Below are 23,932 nucleotides of genomic sequence, written 5' to 3'. Positions count from 1 at the left end.
TTCCTGGAACTCGCTCTGTAGCCCAGGCTGGCCTTGAACTCCCAGAGATCTGCCTGCCTCTGCCTCCCGAGTGCTGGGATTAAAGGTGTGCGCCACCACCGCCCGGTGATTGTTGGTATTTTTGGGGTAAGATCTGGCATGTGGATTTCTCTTGTTCTGGACAGTGCAGGTTGGGGCAGAAGAGAGGAAGTGCAGGTGGGTTGGAATGGGTGGAATGAAGTCAGGCTAGAGAGCAGGGACTGGGTTGGCATGTAGGATGTGTTTCCTTTTCCAAGCATGGAGGCTAGGGGGTAGATCTGGCTGTGTCAAAAGGTTGGATATGGCCTGGGAGAGTCCTGTGGTTTGAGGGATAGTTAAGGAAGTTCCTGGCCCAAGCCTAGAGCTCCTTTGCAGTGCAGGCAGGCAGATCAGACTAGGCTGGCGCACTGGTTGTGGGACCCAGGCTAGATTTGGCCAGTTGTAGAGGAAGAATGGATGGGAGGTCAGGGGAACTCACCTGGTTAGAACCTGGAAGGAGGACGTGGGAAGTTTGGGTACTGAGTTGGAAGCTGCTCAGAAAGGTTCTGTGGGTGGGTGCAGTTTGGGGCAGGTCCTGGTGTAAGTCTAAAGCCTGGCTGTGGCACAGGCAGGGCATGGGATGGGGACCTAGGCTAGTCCTTGGAGGAGAAGTGAGGAGTCTGGTTACCAAGTAGGGTGGTCGGAAGCTATGCAGAAGAGATCTGTGGGTGGGTGCAGGTAGGTCAGGTTGTAACACAAGATCTGGCTGCATCGTAGGTAGGAGTGGTCAGGACAAGGGATGTAGCACCCTGTGGAAGCCAAGAGAGTAGCTGCTGTGCAGGTGGGGGTCAGACTGGGCCGGGCACCGGTTTCAATACCCTGACTAGATATGGCAAGTTGTGGAGAAGGTGTGGATGGGGAGCGCTGGTACTAACCAGGCTAATCACGGAGGAGAACATGACATATCTCAGTACCACGTGGGGTGGCAGAGGCGTTGAGGGAGGGTCCCGGTGGGAGCTTAGCAGCAGGCGGGCGGGGTGGTCAGCACGGTCAACGTTTGAAAGTGACCAGATTTGTAAAGGACTCCATTGAAGGTCACATTGAGATCACATTTATTGACCTAACCTTTGCTGTTATTTGTATGATAGAGTTAACAAATGGCCAAAATTAAAATTTATTTATTTTCTTTGCTGTAATCAACCAGAAAAAAAAATAAAGGTAATTGCATTTTCTTGAATATTTCTTCAAGTTTCAATTTATTTTTTCCTTTTCAAATAAAAATCCTGTGTTGTAAGGGCTTACTTCTTCCTGCTGGAGTCACGGCTCTCTTGTGCCTGAGGAAGTTATGCTCTTAGTCAGCAGTCACTCATGGACCCTCATTGGCTAAGATTCCAGGTATGGTGAGTAAAATTCATCTTCTGTCTTCCTGAATTATATCTGGGAAACAAAAAGAGCATCTTCAACAAATGGTGCTGGTCTAACTGGATGTCAGCATGTAGAATAATGCAAATAGATCCATATCTATCACCCTGCACAAAACTCACGTCCAAGTGGATCAAAGACCTCAACATAAAACCTGATACACTGAACTTGATAGAAAAGAAAGTAGGAAATAATCTTGAACACACTGACCCAGGAGACAACTTCCTGAAGAGAACACCAATAGCATAGTCACTAGGATCGACAATTAATAAATGAGACCTCATGAAATTGAAAAGTTTCTATAAAGCAAAGGACTGTGTCAACAGGACAAAATGGCAGCCTACAGAATGGGAAAAGATCTTCACCAACCAAACATCCGGCAGAGGGCTGGTTTCCAAAATATTTAAGAAACTAGACATCAATCAAATTAAAAAATGGGGTACAGATCTAAATAGACATATTTCAACAGAAGAATCTCCAATGGCCAAGAAACACTTAAGGAGATGTTGAACATCCTTAGCTATCAGGGAATGCAAATCAAAATAGCTCTGAGATTCCATTTTATACTTGTCAGAATGGCTAAGATCAAAAACACAAGGGACAGCTCATGCTGGAGAGGCTGTGGAGCAAGGCGAACATTGCTGCTCGGAGTGCAAACTTGTGCAGACAGTTTAGAAGTCAGTGTGACGGTTTCTCAGAAAACTGAGAATCAACCTACCACAAGACCCAGCTATAATGCGCTTAGGCATATACCCAAAGGATGCTCAATCCTACCACAAGGACACTTGCTCAGCTATGTTTATAGCAGGTTTATTTGTAATAGCCAGAACCTGGAAACAACCTAGATGTCCCTCAACCGAGGAATGGATAAAGGAACTGTGGTACATATACATAGTGTAGCATTACTCAGCTGTTAAAAATAAGGATGCCAGGCAAATGGATGGAACTAGAAAAGAATCATCTTGAGTGAGGTAACCCAGACCAAGAAAGAAAAAACATGGTATGTACTCACTCAAAAGTGGATAATATGTGAGTTCGAGGCCAGCCTGGGCTACCAAGTGAGCTCTAGGAAAGGCGCAAAGCTACACAGAGAAACCCTGTCTCGAAAAACCAAAAAAAAAAAAAAAAAAGTGGATAATAGCTGTAAATTTATAATCCTTTATAATCTGAGAAAGTTTGGGCCAAATGAACAATGTGCATAAAGTCTACATGAAACATCCTTACTTGAATGTCCTTAAGCTACTTGAATACCACCTGTTTAAAATATGCTAATTAAATCACTTTTAACTGGCATCCATTAATTAAAGGAGGTCCAGAAGGACCTCTAATTAAGCATTCTGTATTTTCAGTATATCTAATAAGCCTTCCCACCAATGGATGTGGGTATAATGAATTGACAACTGGACTTAAAATTCCAAATTAACCATATTTTTAAGAACTTCTGAAAGTGGTGCTTATGCAAGCCAACCTGAGCTCCTCCCCTTAAGTAAGAGCCCTCACATCAATCACTTGAACAAGCACTGAGTATAAACTGGGACGGAGTGACTGTACCAATTCCTTATATTTGTTTTTTTTAACAGATTTGACAGCAGGTTACCAGCAATCACTCCCTCCTTTGCCCAGGGCTTCACACATAATGAGATACCTTACCACTGAGCAACACTTTTAGGCCCTGTTCTTGCTTTCCTGCCAAATATCCTTCTTGTGTATTTCACAGTTTGTTTGAAAATTATTTGATAAAAATCAAATAATAAAAAATAGACACCTATAAGCCCTACCTCAAGACTGTGGCTTGCAAACCAGCTTTGCCCAGTGAGTACTGCCAACTTCCATCTGTCCTTGCTGCCATTTCCACACAAATAGGCCTAGCTCTAGACCATGGCTTGCCTGGTCTAGACCCAATCAAACAGGGCATGTACCAGCTTTATGTCATGCAGTTCTTACACTGGCCCAATCAAAAGCTGGCTATATATTTCATACATACATCCAAGGTCAGATATCCAGGCCACATTGCAAAAGCAAAACTGATAAGAAAAGCCAAGACATGATGCCTCCCATAAAACCTACTACTCTAGAAATGTTCTCTCATGAGAATTACTTAGATGAACCCCAGAACACAGAACTTAAAAGAACAACCATAAATTTTGTCAAGGAATTTTAGTAGTTTAAGAAAACACAAAAACACCTCAAACTTCAAAAAGATAATAAATGCTTGAGTGTTGGCCAAGAAAATATATAGAGCTGAATAAGTGGAATCAAAAACTCAAGAGAAAGCCATACAAGTAGAATACAGAATATTAGGACTCAAAGTAGAGGAATTAGACCATACAGCAAAGAATATGATTTTTTTTTTAAAGCACAGGAAAGGAACACAGAGGAACCGTGGGGTGCCACTACAAAACCAAACCTGTGGTGATATTTTAATTGTGCTGAAATGTGGTTTTATTTGTATGTTAATAAAGTTTGTCCAGAGATCAGAGGTCATAGCGAGCCAGGGACAGCAGTCAGGCGGTGGTGGCACATGCCCTTAATCCGATCACATGGCAGGCAGAGTCTCTGTGTGGTCAAGGACACAGCCAAATGTGGTGGCACCAACCTTTAATCCCAGTACAACCATAGAGACCAGGAGGTCTGTATAGACAGGCAGTGATGAGGAAGTCATGTGGTTGGGTTTAGAGCCAATGAGAAGGGAGAACAGAAAGGCAAAAAAAAGGACAAGTCAGACAGGAAGAAACTCTTTCGGGAAGCGAGGGCAGCGAGTGGTAAGATAAGGTGGTCTTGGCTCTTCGCTAGTGCTCTGATCTCTTGGGCTTTTAACTCTGTATTTGACTCTGTGTTTCTTATTTAATAAGACTGTTTAGAAATTCGTCTACACAAACCTTCAAATTATAGCCATAGATGAGGAAGAAACATCCTAGGCCAATACATAGACCAGATCTTCAAGATCATAGAAAACTTTCTAAACTAAGGGAAAACATACTTATACAGATATAAGAAGTACGTGAAACCCCGAATAATAAACTTCATGGCATATCAATTAAAACACCAAATATGGAGAACAAAGAATATTGAAAGTTGCAAGAGGAAAAACACAAGTAAAATATACTAAGCAAAACTATCTGCCACAGTTGATGAAGAAAGAAACCCTTTCCATGATCCAAACTGTATGAAAGAATTCATATCCAGCAGACCAACCCCACACAGAATACTGGCTGCAATACTTCTGACTGAAGAGAGGAATAAGCACACCCAAGAGACTGTAGAAAGAAAACAAACGAAGCTATAAATACCGAAACATTAAGAAAATATGAGTAAGAAAACAACAAAAGACAGAAACCAACAAACACCTTTGGGTAATAACTTTCTCAATTCTCAAATCAAATGACAGGTTGGCTGAAAGAATTAAACTAAATCCATCTTTCTGGTTTATTATTATTATTATTATTTTAAATTTTTTCCGGAGCTGAGTATGGAACCCAGGGCCTTGCGCTTGCTAGGCAAGTGCTCTACCACTGAGCTAAATCCCCAACCCCTCATCTTTCTGTTGTTTATAAGAAAATCAGCTTTCAAGACAGGTACCACATTAGACTTAAAAAAAAAATGGAAAAAAGTACTTCAGTCTACTGAGACCAGGAGACAAACAGTATTGCTATCCTGATATCTGACAAAATGAACTTCAAACTAAAACTAATCAGAGATAACAAGAGATACTTCATTCTAATCAGGAGTACAGTTAACTAAGAAGACATTACTAAACTAACAATCATGCATCAAACACTATGTCACTCACTTTCATGAGAAAATCTACTACTAAAGACAGATTAACATCAATCCATTAATAGGTGATTTCAATACCCCCTTTCTCCAACAGGTAGGTCATCTGTACAAAAAAGTCAGAGAAACATCAGGTTAATTGACATCATACATCAAATGGACTTAGCAGATATCAGAATATTCTACCCAAACACTGAAGAATATGCATTCTACTCAGCACTCTACAAAGGCATATTTATAATAGACCCCTCCTGGGATACCAAACAAATTAACAAATTCAGAAAATTTGAAACCACTCCTTGTACTCTGACCATTGTGCAGGAAAACTTAAAACCAATAGCAAGCAAACTCATGGAGCTTAAATAACTCATTACTAAATGATGAAAGTTCCTAGAAGAAATCAAGGAAGACAATTACCGTAGCTAAATGAAAATACAACAGAACCTCTGGGACACATTGAAAGCAGTCCTATGAAGAAAATTTATAGTTCTGAGTTAAAAAAAAATCAGAAAGACCACACATAAATGACTTAATGATACAACTCAAGAATTTGGAAAAGCAAGAACAAACTAAACCTAAATCCCACAGATGGCAAGAAATAAAAAAGATGAATTAATAAAATTGAAGCAAAGAAAACAATACATAGCATGAGCCTAAGAGCTGGTTGTTAAATAAATATGCTCCACAGATCATTGGCTCAGCTAACCAAATGAAAGAAATGACTCAACAGAATCAGAAATGAACAGGGAAGCATTACAACAGACACAAAAATTCAGAATGCTATAAAGGTATACTGTAAAACCTGTACTCTGGCCAGGTGGTGGCACATGCCTTTAATCCCAGCACTTGGGAGGCAGAGGCAGGTTGATCTCTGAATTCAAGGCCAGCCCGGTACAGAGTGAGTTCCAGGACAGCCAGGGCTACACACACACACACACACACACACACACACACACACACACACACACACACACACTGTCTTGAAAAACAAAACAAAAAATCTCTACTCCCAAATCTCCATCTAGGAAGCTACTATTTCCCTAATACTAAAACAAAGATCAGGTAAAGACAGAACAACAGAAAAGAAAATTATAGGTCAATATCCCTGATGAACATTCAAAAATCAACAAAATACTTGAAAACCAAGTACAGATAGACATTAAAAAGATTATCCTCTATGACCAAATTGGCTTTATTCAGGAGATGCAGAGCCAGTTCAACATATATAAGTCAATAAATGTAGTAAATGACATTGATGGATTTAAAGACAGAATTCACATTGGCCATTTCTACAGATGCAGAAAAATTGTTTTTATAGTACTCAAAAGTTCTAGTTGCAGCAATGAGTCAAGATAAGAAAGAAGTCAAACTGTCCCCATTGCAGATGATACTATACATTAGAAATGATCAATAATTTCAGCAAGTGGCAGAATACAGAATCAACTTGCACAAATCAATAGCTTTTCTATACACCACCAACAAAAACACAAAGACAGTACACACATTCCAATTCACAATAGCCATAAAGAAAAATAAAATATCCAGGAATAAACTTACTTAATCAAAGAGATAAAAGACCTCTACAATTAACACTGTGAAAATTAACATTCTACCAAATGCTATTTTACAGATTCAAAGCAATCCTAATCAAAGCCCCCATCTCATTCTTCACAGCAATAGAAAAAACTATCCTAAAATTAATATGGAACCACACAAAACTCTGGATAGCTAAAACAATCCTGATCATAACAACACTGGATGGATTACAATTCCAGATTTCAAGATATATTACACAGCCATGGTAATAATATGGTACAGGTACAGAAACAAACAAGTAGACAGGTGGAACAAAAATCAAAGACCCAAATATGAGTACATGTACCCTCAGCCACTTAATATTTGACAAAGATGCCAAAAAAATACTGGAGAAAAAGCATCTTCAACAGATGGTGCTGGGAAAACTAGATGTCCACATGTATAAGAATGAAATCAGGCCGGGCGGTGGTGGCACACACTTTTAATCCCAGCACTCGGGAGGCAGAGCCAGGCGGATCTCTGTGAGTTCGAGGCCAGCCTGGGCTACCAAGTGAGTTCCAGGAAAGGTGCAAAACTACACAGAGAAACCCTGTCTTGAAAAAACCAAAACCAAAACCAAAAAAAAAAAAAAAAAAAAAAAAAAAAATGAAATCAGGCCCATATCTATCATTTCACACAAAAACTAATTCCAAATGGATCAAAGACCTAAAAGTGAAACCTGAAATTCCTAGAAGAATACACAGGTAGTACTCTAAATGATATAGGTGTAGGAAAGGACTTCCTGACTAGGACTCCATTTGCCCAGGAATTAAGGCCATAAAACGGGAAAGCTTCCGTAGTATTGGGAGGTACTATGCAAACTTCCAGGGAGGGAAGCAATCGAGGTGCTACTCGGCTGTGATGCCTACAGTGAACTACAACAATCACCAGCATGGCAAGTTATCCCTGAGGGCAGTGGAGGCACTCTCATCTTAGAGGTAACTAGCAGCTGCCTAATTAGACTTAAGGTCCATTCAACAGGAGGGAAATCAAAATCATGTCTGGTAGGTGATACCTAACCAACTACCCAGGGTTAGTGAGGTCATGAATCTCAAGGGAGAACCTATTACTGGTACTTTTAAACCAACATAATCCCTAAAAGCATTCTAAATACTTCTACCACAGGTAAGTATAGCTTCTTATTTCTTAAGAAAACTTTTCTTAGCTGTAGACAGAGACTATCCAGAAAACCACAACTGCTCAAAATACAGTAAGCAACGGATCATGGGGTGCCCAGCCCCAACAGCTATACCTACAACACAACTGCACTAAGGCTCAGGGAACATCTTGGAGGAGGGCATGGGAAGGCTATAAGAGCCGGAGGACCAGGAGGGATTGCGTCTACAATACGGCAGCCAGAACAAGAACAGCACCAATAGACATGCTAACATGGAAGAGGAAAAACTGAACAGGACCCCACCTGTACACAAAGAACTGCTCAGAGAGAGTGAGTTAGTCTTCCTCACCTCCAATCGCCAAAGCAAAGGTAAGGAAGACTTTCTTTTCTTATTACATATGCTTATTTCTGTGTTGCTTAGCTTTTATAGTAAAGACAATTTTGAGTTAAGAAAATACTTCTCAAGAAGGTTTTTGATTTTAATACTAAATCTGTATCTAGCTGAGCTCATGAAGTGGCATGTGAAATGAGGCAGGAAGAGGTGCAGTTAAGGGACATTCTGATGGCCAGCTTGCAAGAGACAAAGACTTGAGCTGTGTCTCTGGAAGCAGGTATTTAACACAGTCAGGCATGCAAATTTACCTGCTTGTCTGCAGTGAGGTAACTAAGATGCTGGCTAGGAAGAGTTTAACTCCACTCTCAGGGACAACAGTGTGAGAAGGCTCATGATAGGTCACTGAAGTGAACTCCTTCCTGGGAAGAAGCCTGATCAGGTGGGACAAGTGGGATGGCCTGAGAATGTAAGAACCAGAACTGCTAGTCTTCAAAGGAAGATCTGCAACAAGGATGGGCACACAGTAAAAGAGGACAGGAAGCAGCAGGGGCAGCTGAGGACTAGTGGAGAGTTGAGTCTTAAGCAAGCTGGAGTAAGCTTGAGGTTTGCACCTAGTTTTTAATTTTTTAAACTTGTGGCTAGGGCATAGTTCATTGGGAGAACACTGGCCGAGCACTTATCAAAAGCTCACACAGGTAACAAAACAGATACAATCCAACTCACCATGCTTGCTAGCAGCTGGTTCTAAATATAATGGTTAAATTTTCAAGATCTTCACATTTCAAATGCAGTTCTGTCAGCAGGGTGGCTATGAACTGTGTAAATACCACATTTTTTGGAGAATGCTTCTGAATGCCAAGAATCGGAGTCAATCTGAAACCAATAATAGTAAATGTGTATGAGGAAATGAGAAGGGCGGAAGGACGCATCTTCAACTTGCCACGGTGAATCTCCTGACAAGGAAGAGGTTTCTCTGAAGTAACAAAATTCCTAGAGAAAGGCTTTACTAAGGTAAAAGTCTCAGAAGATTGAAAGACCAACAAACTGTTCAATAAGGAAAGAAGTCTATATACCTGTACTTATTAACATGCTCATTAAGCCAGCAAAAATTCTTAGGATAAAAGCAAAATGAATAAAATTTTCATTTGTAGAATGGAGGTGATAGGGGAGTTTTGGAAACAAATCTATATAGAATGTTTGGATTATACCCCTCCCCCCAAAATAACTGGCAAAATGCAAGATTACCTTTTCCGATGAAACTTTTTAACATTTTAATTTTTAAAACATTAATATTATCCATAAGGCATTTAATACCAATTGCATGCTTTTTCTTTAAAGCACTTCTGATATAGCTCTCTAAAAACTGACATGAAATGGAGACTTTAGTTTTCAAATGTAATCAACTGTAATAATGTGCTGTGACTGAACTCAAGGCTCTGTACATGCAAGACAAGCTATATTCCAGGCACTAAGCTTTTAATAAAGCACACAATATAGAAAACCCAATACCACTGAGTACACTGCTGCCTGGCACTCAGCCCCTCTTCCACAAAGAACCAAAGCAACAGCTATACACATACATTAAAATGAATGGTTGTGGGAGAGCCGAGGAAATCAAGACTGAAACTTGGAGGCTCAAGATACCTGGAACAAGAGCACAGTGAGGGAAGGCGCATATAAATTCTCTTGTACCTGCTACCACAGCTCCACTGTCCAGGAGGAAGGAATTTTTGCAGAAGGAAGGTTCAAAGTGTCCCAGCAAACTAGCCATGAGGATGCTGGCAATTCTAGCTACTGGGAAGTTTACCATGCTCCTAGGCTAGCAACCCACTTAGGTAAGTAATCTAAAATATGCACAGAAGAGTCTCATACCATCTTCCCCCGGTGCCTTCAAGGTGCCGTGACAGGGGCCATTCTGGGGAGTGAGATAGGAGTCTGGACTAATAGGGAGTTGAGAGAGGCCTGCTATTCTCATGTCTGGGCTTCCACAGACATTCTGTTGCACTGTAGAGGGTTTAGCTGCCTTGCCAATTCAACTTGGCTCAGCAGGATAACTATTATCTAAGGCTTCGGAGTACACTACTGTGGAGGGTAGGTATTGGGACCTGCAGAACTGAAGGTGCTATCTTTGAGAACCAGGATATCAGAGTGCTTGCCCTGAGATCAAAGATATATATGGACTTGTGCTTCTCCCAAGACTGAAGGCCATTGCCCACTTTCCCCATTGTGTCAAAGCTAGGTGCCTGTTACTGTCAGGACAGGGAACATCAACATCGTTAGCCTGGGTATCATGAGGGAGTCTTGAGCAATTCTGGTCCCAGCTGCTGCCCCATCCCCAGATAAGGGGGGTCAGAGGAGAACACTGCCACAGCTGGGAGCAAACATAGACTTTGTTGTTACCCTTCTTGGTAGCTCCCCCTACGACCTGCATCTTGTCTGCACTGCAGTCAAGCCTCCATGAGTGCCACAGAGGAAGCACTGAACCCTGTAAGTGCCTCTATGTGGTGTTTGTTGGAGATTAATGGTTTCAGACACCTCTTGCTAGTAGTGGAGTTAGCACTGAAATACTCCAGGAAACCCTCACTACTGGGAAGGGGCCATTATGCCCACTGTAGGAGTCGTGGACACTGGAGAGCCACACCCAGTGTTCTCTATTGCTGGCGTGTGGCCTGTAGAGACAGTGGCTCTGTGACAGTTATATCCTGTGCCCAAACTCACTAACCACAGTTAAAGAAACTAGTGAAATGACAGTCTGGCCTCCAGCCAGACAAACCATCAATGACTGTGTAACAAATGGCACCCCAAGACACGTTTTCAAGAGAAAGCTTCTTACGCACTTCATAAAAACGGTAGAGATATCTATCTCTACTAGATATATAAACCCCAGTGAAGGAATAAAACAAATACGAGGGACAACACACACCCCAAGGTGATATAATGGCACCAAAAGAATTTTTTTATAACTTTTTTTGTGTGTGTGAGACAACTCACACAACCTTGAGGCAGGGGGGATGTGGTGATATTGTGTCCCCCAGAATAGTGTGCACCCTAATAAACTTATCTGGGGTCAGAGAACAGAACAGCCACTAGATATAGTGGCCAGAAAATGGTGGCACACACGCCTTTAATCCTAGCATTCTGAAGGCAGAGATCTGTCTGGATCTCTGTGAGTTCAAGGCCACACTGGAAACAGCCAGGCATGGTGACACATGCCTTTAATCCCAGGAAGTGATGGCAGGAAGCAGAAAGGTATATAAGATGTGAAATCTAGGAACTAGAGCCTGGTTAAGCTTTTAGGCTTTTAGCAGTTCAGCTGAGATCCATTTGGATGAGGACTCAGAGGCTTCCAGTCTGAGGAAACAGCTGAGGAATTGGCAAGGTGAGGTGGCTGTGATTTGCTCTGCTTCTCTGACCTTTCAGCATTCACCCCAATACCTGGCTCCGGGTTTGTTTTTATTAATAAGACCTGTTAAGATTTGTGCTACATTTGGTGCCCAACGTGGCAAGAATTCATTAAAAATCGTTGGTGGCCTTACAGGCCAGGGGTTGCAGGCCCCAGGCCCAGCCAGAGCTACAAGCGATCCAGCTTCACAAAGTCAGAGCTGCACTTGACCGTAGCTACAAGCAGTCATTACACACAGCTGGAGCTACTTTGGGCCAGATCACCAACTCACATGGTCGGATCTTAAAGGAGCCGGAGCTCAGGCCTGAATTGGCTGGACTTTAGCTTTTGGCTTTTTTTTCTTCTCCTGGTAGGTAGTAGGCGCTTTCTTTCAGGGAGGGGCTTGGACCTGCCTTTACTGAATGTACCAGGCTCTGCTGACTCCCCATGGAAGGCCTTACCTTCTTGTAAGGAGGGGTTGGGGTGGGAGGCTGGAGGGGCAGGAGGAGGGAAGAGGGGAATCTGTGATTGGTATGTAAAATGAATAAAAAATTTCTTAATAAAGATTTCATATTATTGTATGTACATGCATATACATGGTATGTGTGTTTGGGAGCATGTGCTGTGGCATGCATGTGGAGGTTAAAGGACAACTCTGTAGAGCTGATTCTCTCTCTCCACCTCTTACTTGGGTTCTGGAATGGAAAAGTTGCCAGGTTTGGGCAGCAAGACTCTTTACTTACTGAGCCACCTCAACCCCAAGAACAAATAAATCTTTATCAACAGATTCCAAAGAATTCAAATGGATGAAATGCTTGATAAAGAATTTAAAAATAATAATTATAAAATATTTCAATTAAAAACCTATGGGAATAAGGTTAATAGTTAAATATAATTAGGATATATATTAGAAATATTGCAAAAAATTTTTGGAAAAAAAAAAAAACCTCAAACAAATTTTGGAAATGAAGACCTCACTAAGAACAAAACACACACCCTACAGCAACCAACTACCCCAAGTCAGCTAAGACTCAAGAGCTGACCATATAAAAATGGAACCTGAACTTGGGTCTTCTCCCCCCCCCCCCCACTGAGACAGGGTTTCTCTGTGCCTTTCCTGGAACTCACCTGGTAGCCCCAGAGATCCACCTGCCTCTGCCTCCTGAGTGCTGGGATTAAAGGTGTGCGCTGCCGCCATCACCGCCCGGTGGGTCTTCTACAAGATCCTAGTCAAAGCTGTGTGTGGCATCTACACTTATGATCCCAGCTCTTACGAGCCAGAAAAGCAGAGAGATAGTCTATGAGCCTGATGCCAATCTGGTTTATGTGAGTTCTGGTGCACCAAGACTACAGCTACATGGCAAAGTCCCGTTTTGAAGAACCACAAGCAACCAACCTTTCAAAAGAAACTGAAGGAATCCACGACTACCAGACCAACTTAAAAAAGATTTTTAAGAGAGACCTATATCCATAAGGAAAAGCAAGATAAACCTCCATCATGGAAGCACACAGAAAGATAAACCCCACTAGAAGGAAGAATAGGTAAGAATACTGTTTATAGTATACATAACCTAACCATAAGATGAACCAGAAAAAGAACAAAGACTATTCAAAACAAGTAAAAGATAACAACAGCCAAATTTATTAAATTACTATTAAAAGATACAGAATGAGCTTGTCCTGGTAATGCATACCCGTAATCCCTAGGACTCAGGAGGCTGAGACTGGAGGATTGCTGTGCCATCAAGGTTAGCCTGGGGTGCCTAGTGAAACCTCATCTCAACAAAAAAAAAAAAGATACAGATTGTCTAAATAGACTAAAAATCAAGACCCTATTGGGTATGGTAACACATGGTAAATCAGCACTCAGGAGTCTGAGAAAAAAGGATTGTGAGGGAGGCCAGTTGAGGAGCTAAATAGTAAGACCCCGCCTTAAAAAGGAAACCAGACAAATGAGGCCCAACAATATGCTGCCTAGAAGAAACTCCCTTTGCCATTAAGGACAGAGTGAAAGGCAAGGGATGGAAAATGGAAATAAGGCAACAACAGTAGTTACTTTTGCCTGACAAAACAGACTTTCAACAAAAATTGATGATGAGCAGTAGGCCAATGAATTCATGCATCAATTCAACAAGGAAATTTAAAAGTGATACATTTATACTGTTAGAGCACACTACTGTATGACAGACACTATTAGAAGAGACTTGTTCCAGCAACAACAGTGAGGTATTTAGTATTTTTATTAACGGTTCAACCCCTCCCCAAAATATCAAGAACCGTAAGTGTTAACCTGTATTATTTAGCAAACAAACCTAACAGAATAACAGCTGAAGAACACAAATTCTGTTCCTCAGCACATGGAACTTTCTGCAGAATAGATCCTCTATTAAGTCACAAAACAAGCCTTAAAAAAGAAAAGGAAAGGAAATAACTTGTTTTTTTGATCACAACAGAATAAAACTAGAAGTCAACAAGAAAAAACTTCCAGAAATTATATTAATACATGGAAACTGAACAGCACATTTCTGAATGAGTGGGTCACTGAGCCAATCAAAAGGGAATTTCTTTTCTTTTCTTTTTGAGACAGGTCTTTCTGGCTGTCCTGGAACTCACTATGTAGACCAGGCTGGCCTTGAATCCATAGAGATCTCTCAAGTGCTGGGATTGAAGGGGTGTGCCATCTCACATCCAGCTCAGGAATTCAATTTTTTTTCTTGAATAAAATGTGGGATTCAGCAAAAGTAACACCAAGAAGGACGTTTATAGCAACTAGTGCCCACATGACATGGTTATCTGAACACCAGCAAAACACAGTATTTGTGGGAGGAGAAAAAGATCAGAGCAAACGAAAATAGAAAAAAAGAAATGGTGTGTGTGTGTATGTGTGTGTGTGTATGGGGTGTGTGTGGGAGACCTGAAAAAATACAACAGATCATGACACAAAGTTGGTTCTTTAACAAGATACAGCCAGTAAATCTTTACTCAGACTCAGCAAAGAAAAATAAAAGCTCCAAATAAGATGTAAAGGGACATATTACAACTACATGCCACAGAACTACTAAGTTTCATTAGAGACACTATGAAAAATGATCCATTAAACTGGAAGGCATATAAGAAATGGACACATTTATGGATACATGATCTATAAACACTCCACTATGAGGACAATAAAGTCTGAATTGTTGTCCTTTATTTAAATGGTTGCTGCCGTTTAAGCCACAGCTGTCTGAACCAGCAATGGCAACTCTGCTGCCAGCAGCAGGCAGGCTGTAAGGGCCACAGCCAGAGCGAAACGGCTCCCTCGGTGCCAACTCCTGCAAAGCTATGAAGGGAACTTAACTTAAAACCCCTCTCCCTCTAAAGAACTCAAGATTAAAAGATTAAGGTGGAATTCTCTTCAGAGGCTGAATAGCAAGTAGCTCACCTCCTCTCCTTCCTCATGTCCTCCAAAAAGCCCCCATGCTTCTCGCCCCTCCTTATAAACCCTTTCTCACCTGGCTCCTCCCTACCACTTCCTGTCAGCTAGTTGCTGACTCAGCTTCCTGACTGCAGGTGAATTTTATTTAATCAAATACATCTTTGCATCATTAAAGAAACGTTCCAGAGCATAAACAAAAGTAACACACCTTGAAATAATATTCTACAATACTGAATAAACCAATAGCAAGTCCCATAATAAATATGAATTAGTAATATGCTTCCTAACAGAAAAGCCTAGGAATAGATGGCTTCGCTATTGAATTTTATGAATCTGTTAAGGAACGAAAACCAACAACTTTACAGAATTGAAAGGGAAGGGATCCTTTCAAGTTCACTCAGAGATCACCCTTATCCTGTAAGCAAAATATATGGGATAAGGTGTTTATCAATATCATTAACATGCAAGAATTCTCAAAAATATTTAACAAATACAATATCAAGATCATTCACCATGATTCAGTTTTATGCTATGGATGCAAAGATGATCTAATACACTCAAATTAGTAGATAAAACATCACATCAACAGAATGAAGGATAAAAACTATTTCAACAGAAAAAAATAGCATTTGATGAAATGCAATATCCCTTCATAATAAAAATACCAAACAGGTATAGAAAAAGCTATTTCAACATAATAAAAGCTAAAAACTGAAGTTCTTTCCTCTTAAGAACAAGATGAGACAGGGGTGCCTATTCTCATTGATAATATATTCAATGCACTTACACAAGTTTTGGCAAGAGCAATTAGACAAAAAATATAAAGTGTGGTAGCATATATTTAGAGACAATAAGTTGTAAGAGGTTGGTAGGCAGAAGGACATGTTGATGGGGGACTCACACAAGGTCTGTTAGTGACAGGAATGTCAATGTGGGGCGTGGAGGTTCCTGTAACAAGTCATGGAACAGATATCATTCCTCAGGCACTAGAGCGAAGATTTCCTGCCTGTTCTAACTTTGAGCTTTAACTGTGCTGCATAATTATACTCCTAGAAAGTTAGCCAAAGACAATTCCTTTAATCTTATTTATCCCCTTACATTTGTCCTCGGAAAATATTTCTTCCCCACCCCAGTTTGTAATAGAAATGAAAATGATTACAAGACTACATAGTATGGACCTTCTAAGTGTTGTTAGTTACTAAAATTATTTTTGAAACTAAGGTGGGGTGTAAATGAATACATATACTCTACCAGCTTCTGTGTGCCCAGTGGGTTACTTTTAAAGAGTCATCTATCCTCTCTAGAGAACAGGCATTTGAAGGCAAAAAGGACAGGATGGTTTTGACAAGTTTTAAAAAAGTAATACATAAAGATGCCAACCCTGGAAATATGACTTAAATGCATAATTTTATACACGAGTCAAGAGAATTATGATTTGTTGTATTTCCAAAGTAACTCACATTTAGATGACAAATGGACCAATATAGTTAAGTTGCATGTGTTAACAATTCCTTGAATATGTGTTATTAAGTAGCAGCAACTGACTCATACTTCCAACCTGTCAGGCACCTTCTAAATTTTCCAGTCATCTTTAGCAAGAGGCTCTGTGAGCTCTTTTGATCAATCAGTTAAGACTGGAACGTTTTAGCAGATTGTTTCGGTTTGGGTTAATGACAAGAGTTTGCTACAGCTACCGTGGAGAAGTGCCCAGAAGCTGTGGGGTTCGTAGACTGGACTGGAGAGCCTGTGTGGGAGGATACTGCACTGAGGCCGAGACAGAGTTCTATCCAGAGTCTTGTAAACTACAAAGGACTGAGCAACACAGTGCCTGTGTGCTTATGTGCTTGTAAACCACAAAGGACTGAGCAACATAGTACCTGTGTGTTTATGTGCTTGCAGGCTCACCGACTGAGACTGAACTACTGGAACTGTTGTGTTCCTAGTCAACAACAGTCTTTTTCCGTTCTCTTCCTGGCTGAGTGTGCTGCACGTGACAACATTTTCTTTCTTTCCAGAATTCTCCTTTGGGTTTTTCTTTTCTCAGTAGCTCATTAATCATAAACTCAAGTCTCATCCTGGTCCTTTTCTCTTTCTATCACACCACATCCCATGGCTCCGACTACCCAGTAAAACCTCCTCAGATTTTTCTCCCCTAGGCTGCCCTAGAGGTAGGTATACAAATGCATCATTTTCAAACCTGAGCCTCTGATTTCTTCCACCACAGCATTCTGGTACCTGAAGGCCCAGTCCTCTGTCTGAAGGGACGGAGGGTCAGGGCACTGATCTCGGGGCTCTGCACACACCAACCGCAGTGCGGGGACTGAACCCAGGGTGTGGTGCAGGTTAGGTAGCACCCACCACCTGGCTGCACTCCCCCTCCTCCTCAGCCATCCTTAACTCCTACCCGGAATGATTCAGGTCCAGGGAGATGCCATCCTGCGGAGTCCCTGAAGTGCTTCTTAAATCTCCTTCATCCACTCCCTTCTCACTGTCCCAGCTCACTTCAGGCCAGTGCCCCTTCTCGGGCGACTGCTCCGTCTATGTCAGTGGTTTCTCCCTCAGTCACTACATCTGTTGTCACAACCCTCTCTCACAGATCTGATCACACCACTCCCTTTAATAACAACTTTGAAGAGCATTCTAACTTTGGAACTTCCCCCTTGTTTTTACCATATGAGTGTATATTTCAAATTATATGGAAGAATGTGCTATTAGCTATATAAAGTTTGTCTAAGGCACCCGGCCAGGGAAAAACAAACATCACATTTTTCTCATCCATCTTCCCATTCCCCACAGGTTTATTATCTTTTTTTTTTTTTTTTTTTTTTTTTTGGTTTTTCGAGACAGGGTTTCTCTGTGTAGCTTTGCGCCTTTCCTGGAACTCACTTGGTAGCCCAGGCTGGCCTGGAACTCAGAGATCTGCCTACCTCTGCCTCCCAAGTGCTGGGATTAAAGGCGTGCGCCACTACCACCCATGGTTTATTATCTTAATTTGGCAATTATTGCTGGGCGGTGGTGGCGTATGCCTTTAATTCCAGCCCTGGGGAGGCAAAGGCAGGAGGATCTCTGGTCTGCAACTCACTAGGCTGTCTTTGAACTTGTGATCTTTCTGCCTCCACCTCTGGAATGCTGGGATTACAAGCATGAACCACTACAGCCAGCTCCCATGTTAATAAAAAACAAGGAACTTTGTAATTAATATACTGCTTATAGCTCTACTGATTATGGTGCCAGCAATAAAAAAGAAATCCAAATAAGCTATCTGGCTTTAGGTTATTTGGATCCTGGTCTGGGAAAGGTGCCTTAGAAATCAAAATGATCTCATAAAACCTTCCACCTGTGTGAGAATTTTCCCGGGCTCACTTCATTTCAGCTGTATTGACCAATCCGCCTCTGCGCCAAGGTTAAGTTTATCTCATCTCTGGGGTTTCTTCTCCCAGAGCTCTGCACAGTGGGCTCTTTCCTATGGCTTCATTTGGTTTAAATACCTTCCTCTGCTGTGGGATGGTCTTTCTGAATGCTGTGAATGAATGTGTTGCTCTCATTGGTTGATAAATAAAGCTGCTTGGTTGATGGTGACATTCAAACTGAAGACAGAGATGACGAAGGGTGGAGTTGAGGAGATGCCTGCCTGCCACCCAAAGAACAACAAGATGCCATCAGACTGGTAACGCCACGGCCATGTGCAATACACAGATTAATAGAAATGGGTTGAATTAAGTTGTAAGAGCTAGTTAATGATAAGCCTGAGCCATAGGCCAAACAGTTTGTAATTAATATTAAGCCTTCTGAGTGATTATTATAAACTGCTGCAGGCTGGGCAAGACACAGGAAAACTTCTGGCTACATTTGGTGCTCACCATCAGGCACTGATCCACATAGACCTGAGAAAGCTTAAAAAAGATTCTGAACACGCAGAAATGAAGCCACATTGGGCTTCCTAGTCTCACAGTCTCATGCCAGCAGCAGCACAGAGATGCTTCTCCTAACAACTGCCTGCAAGATGGACCTGGCCACCAGTCGCCATGAGCTAAGTGGTGTGGCGGATTTCCACAGTCTCTCCCACAGGCCATGGTACAAAGAGGCTTCTCCCGGGCACTGAGTGTGGGACTGAGAACACAGCTGCAGGCTTAAAAACACAGCTATGTGCTACTTACTATTGCTTCCTAGAACTGGGAGGGTGAACGAGACTCAGTACCTGAGCCATGTTGAAAAGCTGAGCAGGGCAGAGCCAGCAGCCAGGGCTGCCACTTTAGTCACATTGCAGTTTAAAGCAATGATCAGAAAATGATTACAGATTCACAATAAGACAGATTCAGATGGAAAAAAACCTATAAATGGGTTAGTGTGTTTAAAAATACACATAGGCTTGAGAGAGAGAAGGGTAGAGAAAATCTTTAAAAAGAAAGAGTAATTTAAAAAAGGCCACATACAGATGGAATATACACAGAGTCTGGATACTGTCTATTATTGTGTGGTGTTTGGGATTTTTAACTGCAGAGAGACATTTGATTTTAGGGGCTGCTAAGTTAAACCAACATATACCTTAAAAGTATCTTGACTTCAAAATTTGGGTCTAAGGATGTGTTGCTTTGGAAAAGAGGTTCTGCTTTTGTTTCCATAGAAGATGAGAAATATATATATATATATATATATATATATATATATCTCAAAAATATATCAACATACTTTATATTAGTATAGATTTTGGGTTATTGATACAAATTTAAGGCTAATTTTGTTATATGTATATTTATACTCTTGTTTAAGGAATTAGGTTTATGCAGCTCATTTAAAAATGTAATATATAGTTAAGAAATACAAGTTAGCAGTCATCTATAATAGTCAAACTTACAGTCATGTTAGTTAGATTTTATAGATATGTAGAGATATATTTCAGATGGATAGATAATCTTCAAACAATTCAAAGATCTACAGAATATGGCATTTAAAATAACGTAGTCTTTTATGGACAGTAAGACATGTCTGCTCTTGGCAGCACCAATTTACTTCAGAGATGATGGACACTGAAGTAACTTGATACGGAGTTTGCTTACAGTATGGAAAAGGCCAGCCATTTGGGCAAGAAACTGTGCTTGCCTGGACTGCTTGACAATATGTTGTATAAACTGGACATGCAGGACCCATAGAAAGTGACCACTGAACTTTGCTAAAACAAGGTGAAATGGTCTTTCAGGTTCCTGCTTCGCAGAAGAAACTGCCAGACATTCTGCAGGACACAGAAAAAAAGGGACTGATGAACTTTGCCAATAGGTGGAATGGTCCTTCACATTTCCTGCTTCACTGAAAATTCTGCCAGATACTCTAGGCCTGTAGGCTGAAGATGGATACCCCAACATTACATAGGAACTTTGGGTGACTGTTCAGGCAGCCAGATGTCTCTGTCATTTCTAGAATTTTAGGAGTTGCTTACAATGCACTTCCTGTTTACTTAAATAATATCCTTCTGGGGTCTTTGATGGAGTTGAGGACAAGATAGTTACAATAATAGTTTTCCTTGAGTAAAAGGTAAATTAGATATGAAACTTTAGACTCACAAATATAGGATAGATGATAGAGTATTTTCTTTAATTTTGCCAAATACAAATAAACTAGATATTGTAACTGTAATTCCTGCTTGATAACTGTTCTGTTATATGTAATTTTACTATGTTAAAATGAAAACCTTCCTTCTTGATTAGACAGAAAAGCGGAAGTTCTGTGGGATGTTGCTCCCATTGGTTAATAGAGAAGCTGCTTGGCCTATGGCAAGACAGGTTATAGCCAGGAGGGAAACACAAGCAAAGATACAGGGAGAAGAAAGGTGGAGTCGGAGGAGATGCTGAGCGCTACCGGGGAGCAAGATGCAATGGAACATAGGGAATGCCAGGAAGCCATGTGGCAAAACATAGATTTATAGAAATGGGTTGAATTAAATTGTAAGAGCTAGATAATGATAAGCCTGAGCCATAGGCTAACAGTGTGTAATTAATAGTAAGCCTTCTGAGAGATTACTGTATGAGCTGCGGGCCTCCTCCCACTGCAGGCAGTCTCCCTCATCCTCCCCATCACCTTACTCCTCTCCACTGCCCTTCCGGTCTCTTACTCTGTTATCTGTGCACTTATCTCTCTCCCATTTGAAAAGCATCACTGGGCTGTGACCTCCTTTATCTTGACTGTATTTTGACATCTGTCCCACGGCAGCAAACCAGTAACTACTAACTGAAGGTAGCTTACCAGGGTTTGTTGTATTGCTGCAAGGCTTTTCTCTTTATCGTAACATTCCCCTTTTCACTATTAGAGGAAAAGATGGAGGGCGGTTTTTGATTATTTCTTTTTGCTTACATACAGCTGCATCTTCCTGCCAGAATATTCCAGAGCACCAGCCAGGGATTTAAAATGAGTTTTCAATGCATCAGGGGACCGAGTACTACATGGGAACTTCCACCTTACTCCTGTTCTTTCCCTCTCACTTCTGTCTTGGGATTCTGTGTTTTCAGAGTCGTCAGGGCCAGAGCCTGGGCCCCAGCAGCCCTACAAGAGTGGCTCTGACCCCATCCTCCACAGGCCCCTTCCACAAAGACTCATGAGATGAGGGGAAGGTCACTTTGGGAAGAGGAACAAATAAAGAAATCTAGTTACACTTCTGGCCCTCTAAGTCCTGACATGAGGTTTAAGTCTGAACAGAAGGCAAGAAGTATGCATGACTAGGCAATCCTGGTCTAGGTGTAATCAGCCATTACCAGCCCATGTCCTGGCTCCAGTATTTCCTGTAAGGGGGTCCAGCCAAAGTCATCAAAACTATGTGAGCTCTCTTTCTAGGAGATGAGCTCCTCTTCGGGCTGGCGCGAGGGTTAAACCTTTTCCCTTTTCCCAGCATAAAGTTCCTGGCAAACACAGGCAGGGGGCAGCTGTCCCTAGAATACCTCTGTTCCTGCCAGAACGGTTACATGGGAAGCACAGATTCTGCCAAGAGGAAAGAAACAGTGCTGAGTGTCACTGGGTAGGCTTACTCTGCAGCTTTTAATTTACTTCCTGCCTGGAGCGGTGGCGGCGGCGGCGGCGGCGGCGGCGCACGCCTTTCATCCCAGCACGCTGGAGGCAGAGCCAGGCGGATCTCTGTGAGTTTGAGGCCAGCCTGGTCTACAGAGCGAGTTCCAGGAAAAGCACCAAAACTACACATAGAAACCCTGTCTCGAAAAACAAAAACAAAAACAACAACAAAAAAATTACTTCCTGTCCTAAAACCAGCCAACCAAACAACCAGTTGGCTCCAACAAGAACAACAGCCATGAACTGACTATGTTGCTCAGGCTAGACCCAAACTCCCAAGCTCAATTGATTCTCTTCTTGCCTCTATAATTGAGCTGGGGCTACAGGGCACTTATGACCAGCACTGTGGTGGAATTCAAAGTCTCTCTCTCTTTCTTTTTTTTTAAAAACACTTAAAAAAAGGTCTTTTGGGTGCTAAAGAGATGGCTCTTGTTCGTGCCGAGGACCCAGGTTTGGTTCCCAGTGCCTACATGTGATCCACAGACATCTGTAACTCTATTCCAGGGCTCGGACGTCTTCTTCTGACATTTGAGGGCAAACAAATGCTCGTTTTTGTGGGTTGGGGTTAAGCATAGGACTTCACTTATTCTAGATAAACACTCTACCAGTTTCTAGCCCCAGCCCCAGCCTCTCGTCCCCCACCTCTCCTTTTCCAAAACAAGGTCTCACTATGTAGCCCTGGCTGCCCTGGAAGTCAATCTGTAGACCAGGCTGGCCTCGAACTCACAGAGATCCGCCTGCCTCTGCCTCCCAAAGTGTTGGGATGCCATGTAACTACTCTGTATAACCCATGTTCTTTCCTATACTCCCATCAAGTTTCTAAATGTAGTGAAATAGTGTCCCAGGATACAAATATTGTCTAAATCTATTACTGCAAAAATATATCATGAACCCAAAGACTACACTATGAAATCTTTTACTTCTAAGTTTTCTTTGAAGTATACCTGAAGGATCTTACCAAATACTTAACCCCCTTTTGTAAAACAGACTGCCATAAACTTTGAGATAGGCTATGTTGTCCAGGCTGGTTTTGAATTCCAGGGCTCCTGATCTTCCTCCCTTAGCCTTCCAAGGGTGAGATTATAGGAGTGTGCTCTATCCTCAGATGACATTATCCTGTTCAATCTTTTCATTAAAACCAACCTGCCATACACTGAAAGAGACTAGAGTCTCTATTTTAATCCCTAAACTTTTAAATAACTCAGAGTTAATTAAGCGATAGCAACACACCAAGTTGATATTTAACAATGTGTTTCTCTATGAAATATCTTTAAAATCATTGATAGAGAATGTGGATGGCAGTGAATTTTTAAAAATTTAATGCTTAAATTTGTCTAAGTGTGAATGAGAGCAGAGGTGACTGATTCACAGTTCCATACCAGAGGGTAGTGCTCTGTAACATAGAATCACATGTGAGAGAGAGACTTCTCATGCTCTGTAACACAGACTCACATGTGAGAGAGAGACTGCTCATGCTCTGTAACACGGACTCACATGTGAGAGAGAGACTGCTCATGCTCTGTAACACAGAATCACATGTGAGAGAGAGACTTCTCATGGAAACTCGGGGCTTCAAATCTCAATGCTGAAAACAGGCATCTATGGCGTATTCACCCTGCGGCAAACGGCCTGACAACAAAAGCAAGGCCAAGTGTGAAGCAGCACCTCAGTGATAAGCCCTCCGGCCTGCTGCTCCACATATGTTACACATCAAAGGAGGGCACCGTCAGGCTGGAACGACAACATCTGGTCAACAGGGCCAGGAGGAGCAGGACGAGTTTCAGAGTCTGGGCATGACAACGGAGGGATTTCATAAAGCCTTGTGTTCAAGGATTCAGAGCTCTGAAAACTGCTGGTTAA

General features: G+C 41.7%; 1 protein-coding gene across 4 annotated transcripts in view; it reads right to left on the bottom strand.

Moving 5' to 3' along the window:
- Window positions 1-1,092: 1,092 nt before the first annotated feature.
- Window positions 1,093-23,932, bottom strand: part of Rpap2 (RNA polymerase II associated protein 2) — an 83,856-nt gene continuing 61,016 nt past the window's right edge. For 3 of the 4 annotated variants that reach the window (XM_028867381.2, XM_028867382.2, XM_037209279.1), the window contains 2 exons: window positions 8,943-9,092; window positions 1,093-1,434 (listed from right to left, as the gene is read on the bottom strand). In XM_028867381.2, coding sequence (XP_028723214.1) covers window positions 8,951-9,092 — 142 coding nt within the window. In that variant the 3' untranslated portion in view covers window positions 1,093-1,434; window positions 8,943-8,950. Of the gene's footprint in view, window positions 1,435-4,923; window positions 5,300-8,942; window positions 9,093-23,932 lie in introns of those variants that run through there. The other variant, XM_037209277.1, reaches the window with a different exon arrangement.

This window comes from Peromyscus leucopus, chromosome 10 (genome assembly GCF_004664715.2).
Source record: "Peromyscus leucopus breed LL Stock chromosome 10, UCI_PerLeu_2.1, whole genome shotgun sequence".
Lineage (NCBI taxonomy): Eukaryota > Metazoa > Chordata > Mammalia > Rodentia > Cricetidae > Peromyscus > Peromyscus leucopus.
Note: the sequence above shows the minus strand (reverse complement) of the source record. Positions and strands in the feature narration are given on the sequence as shown.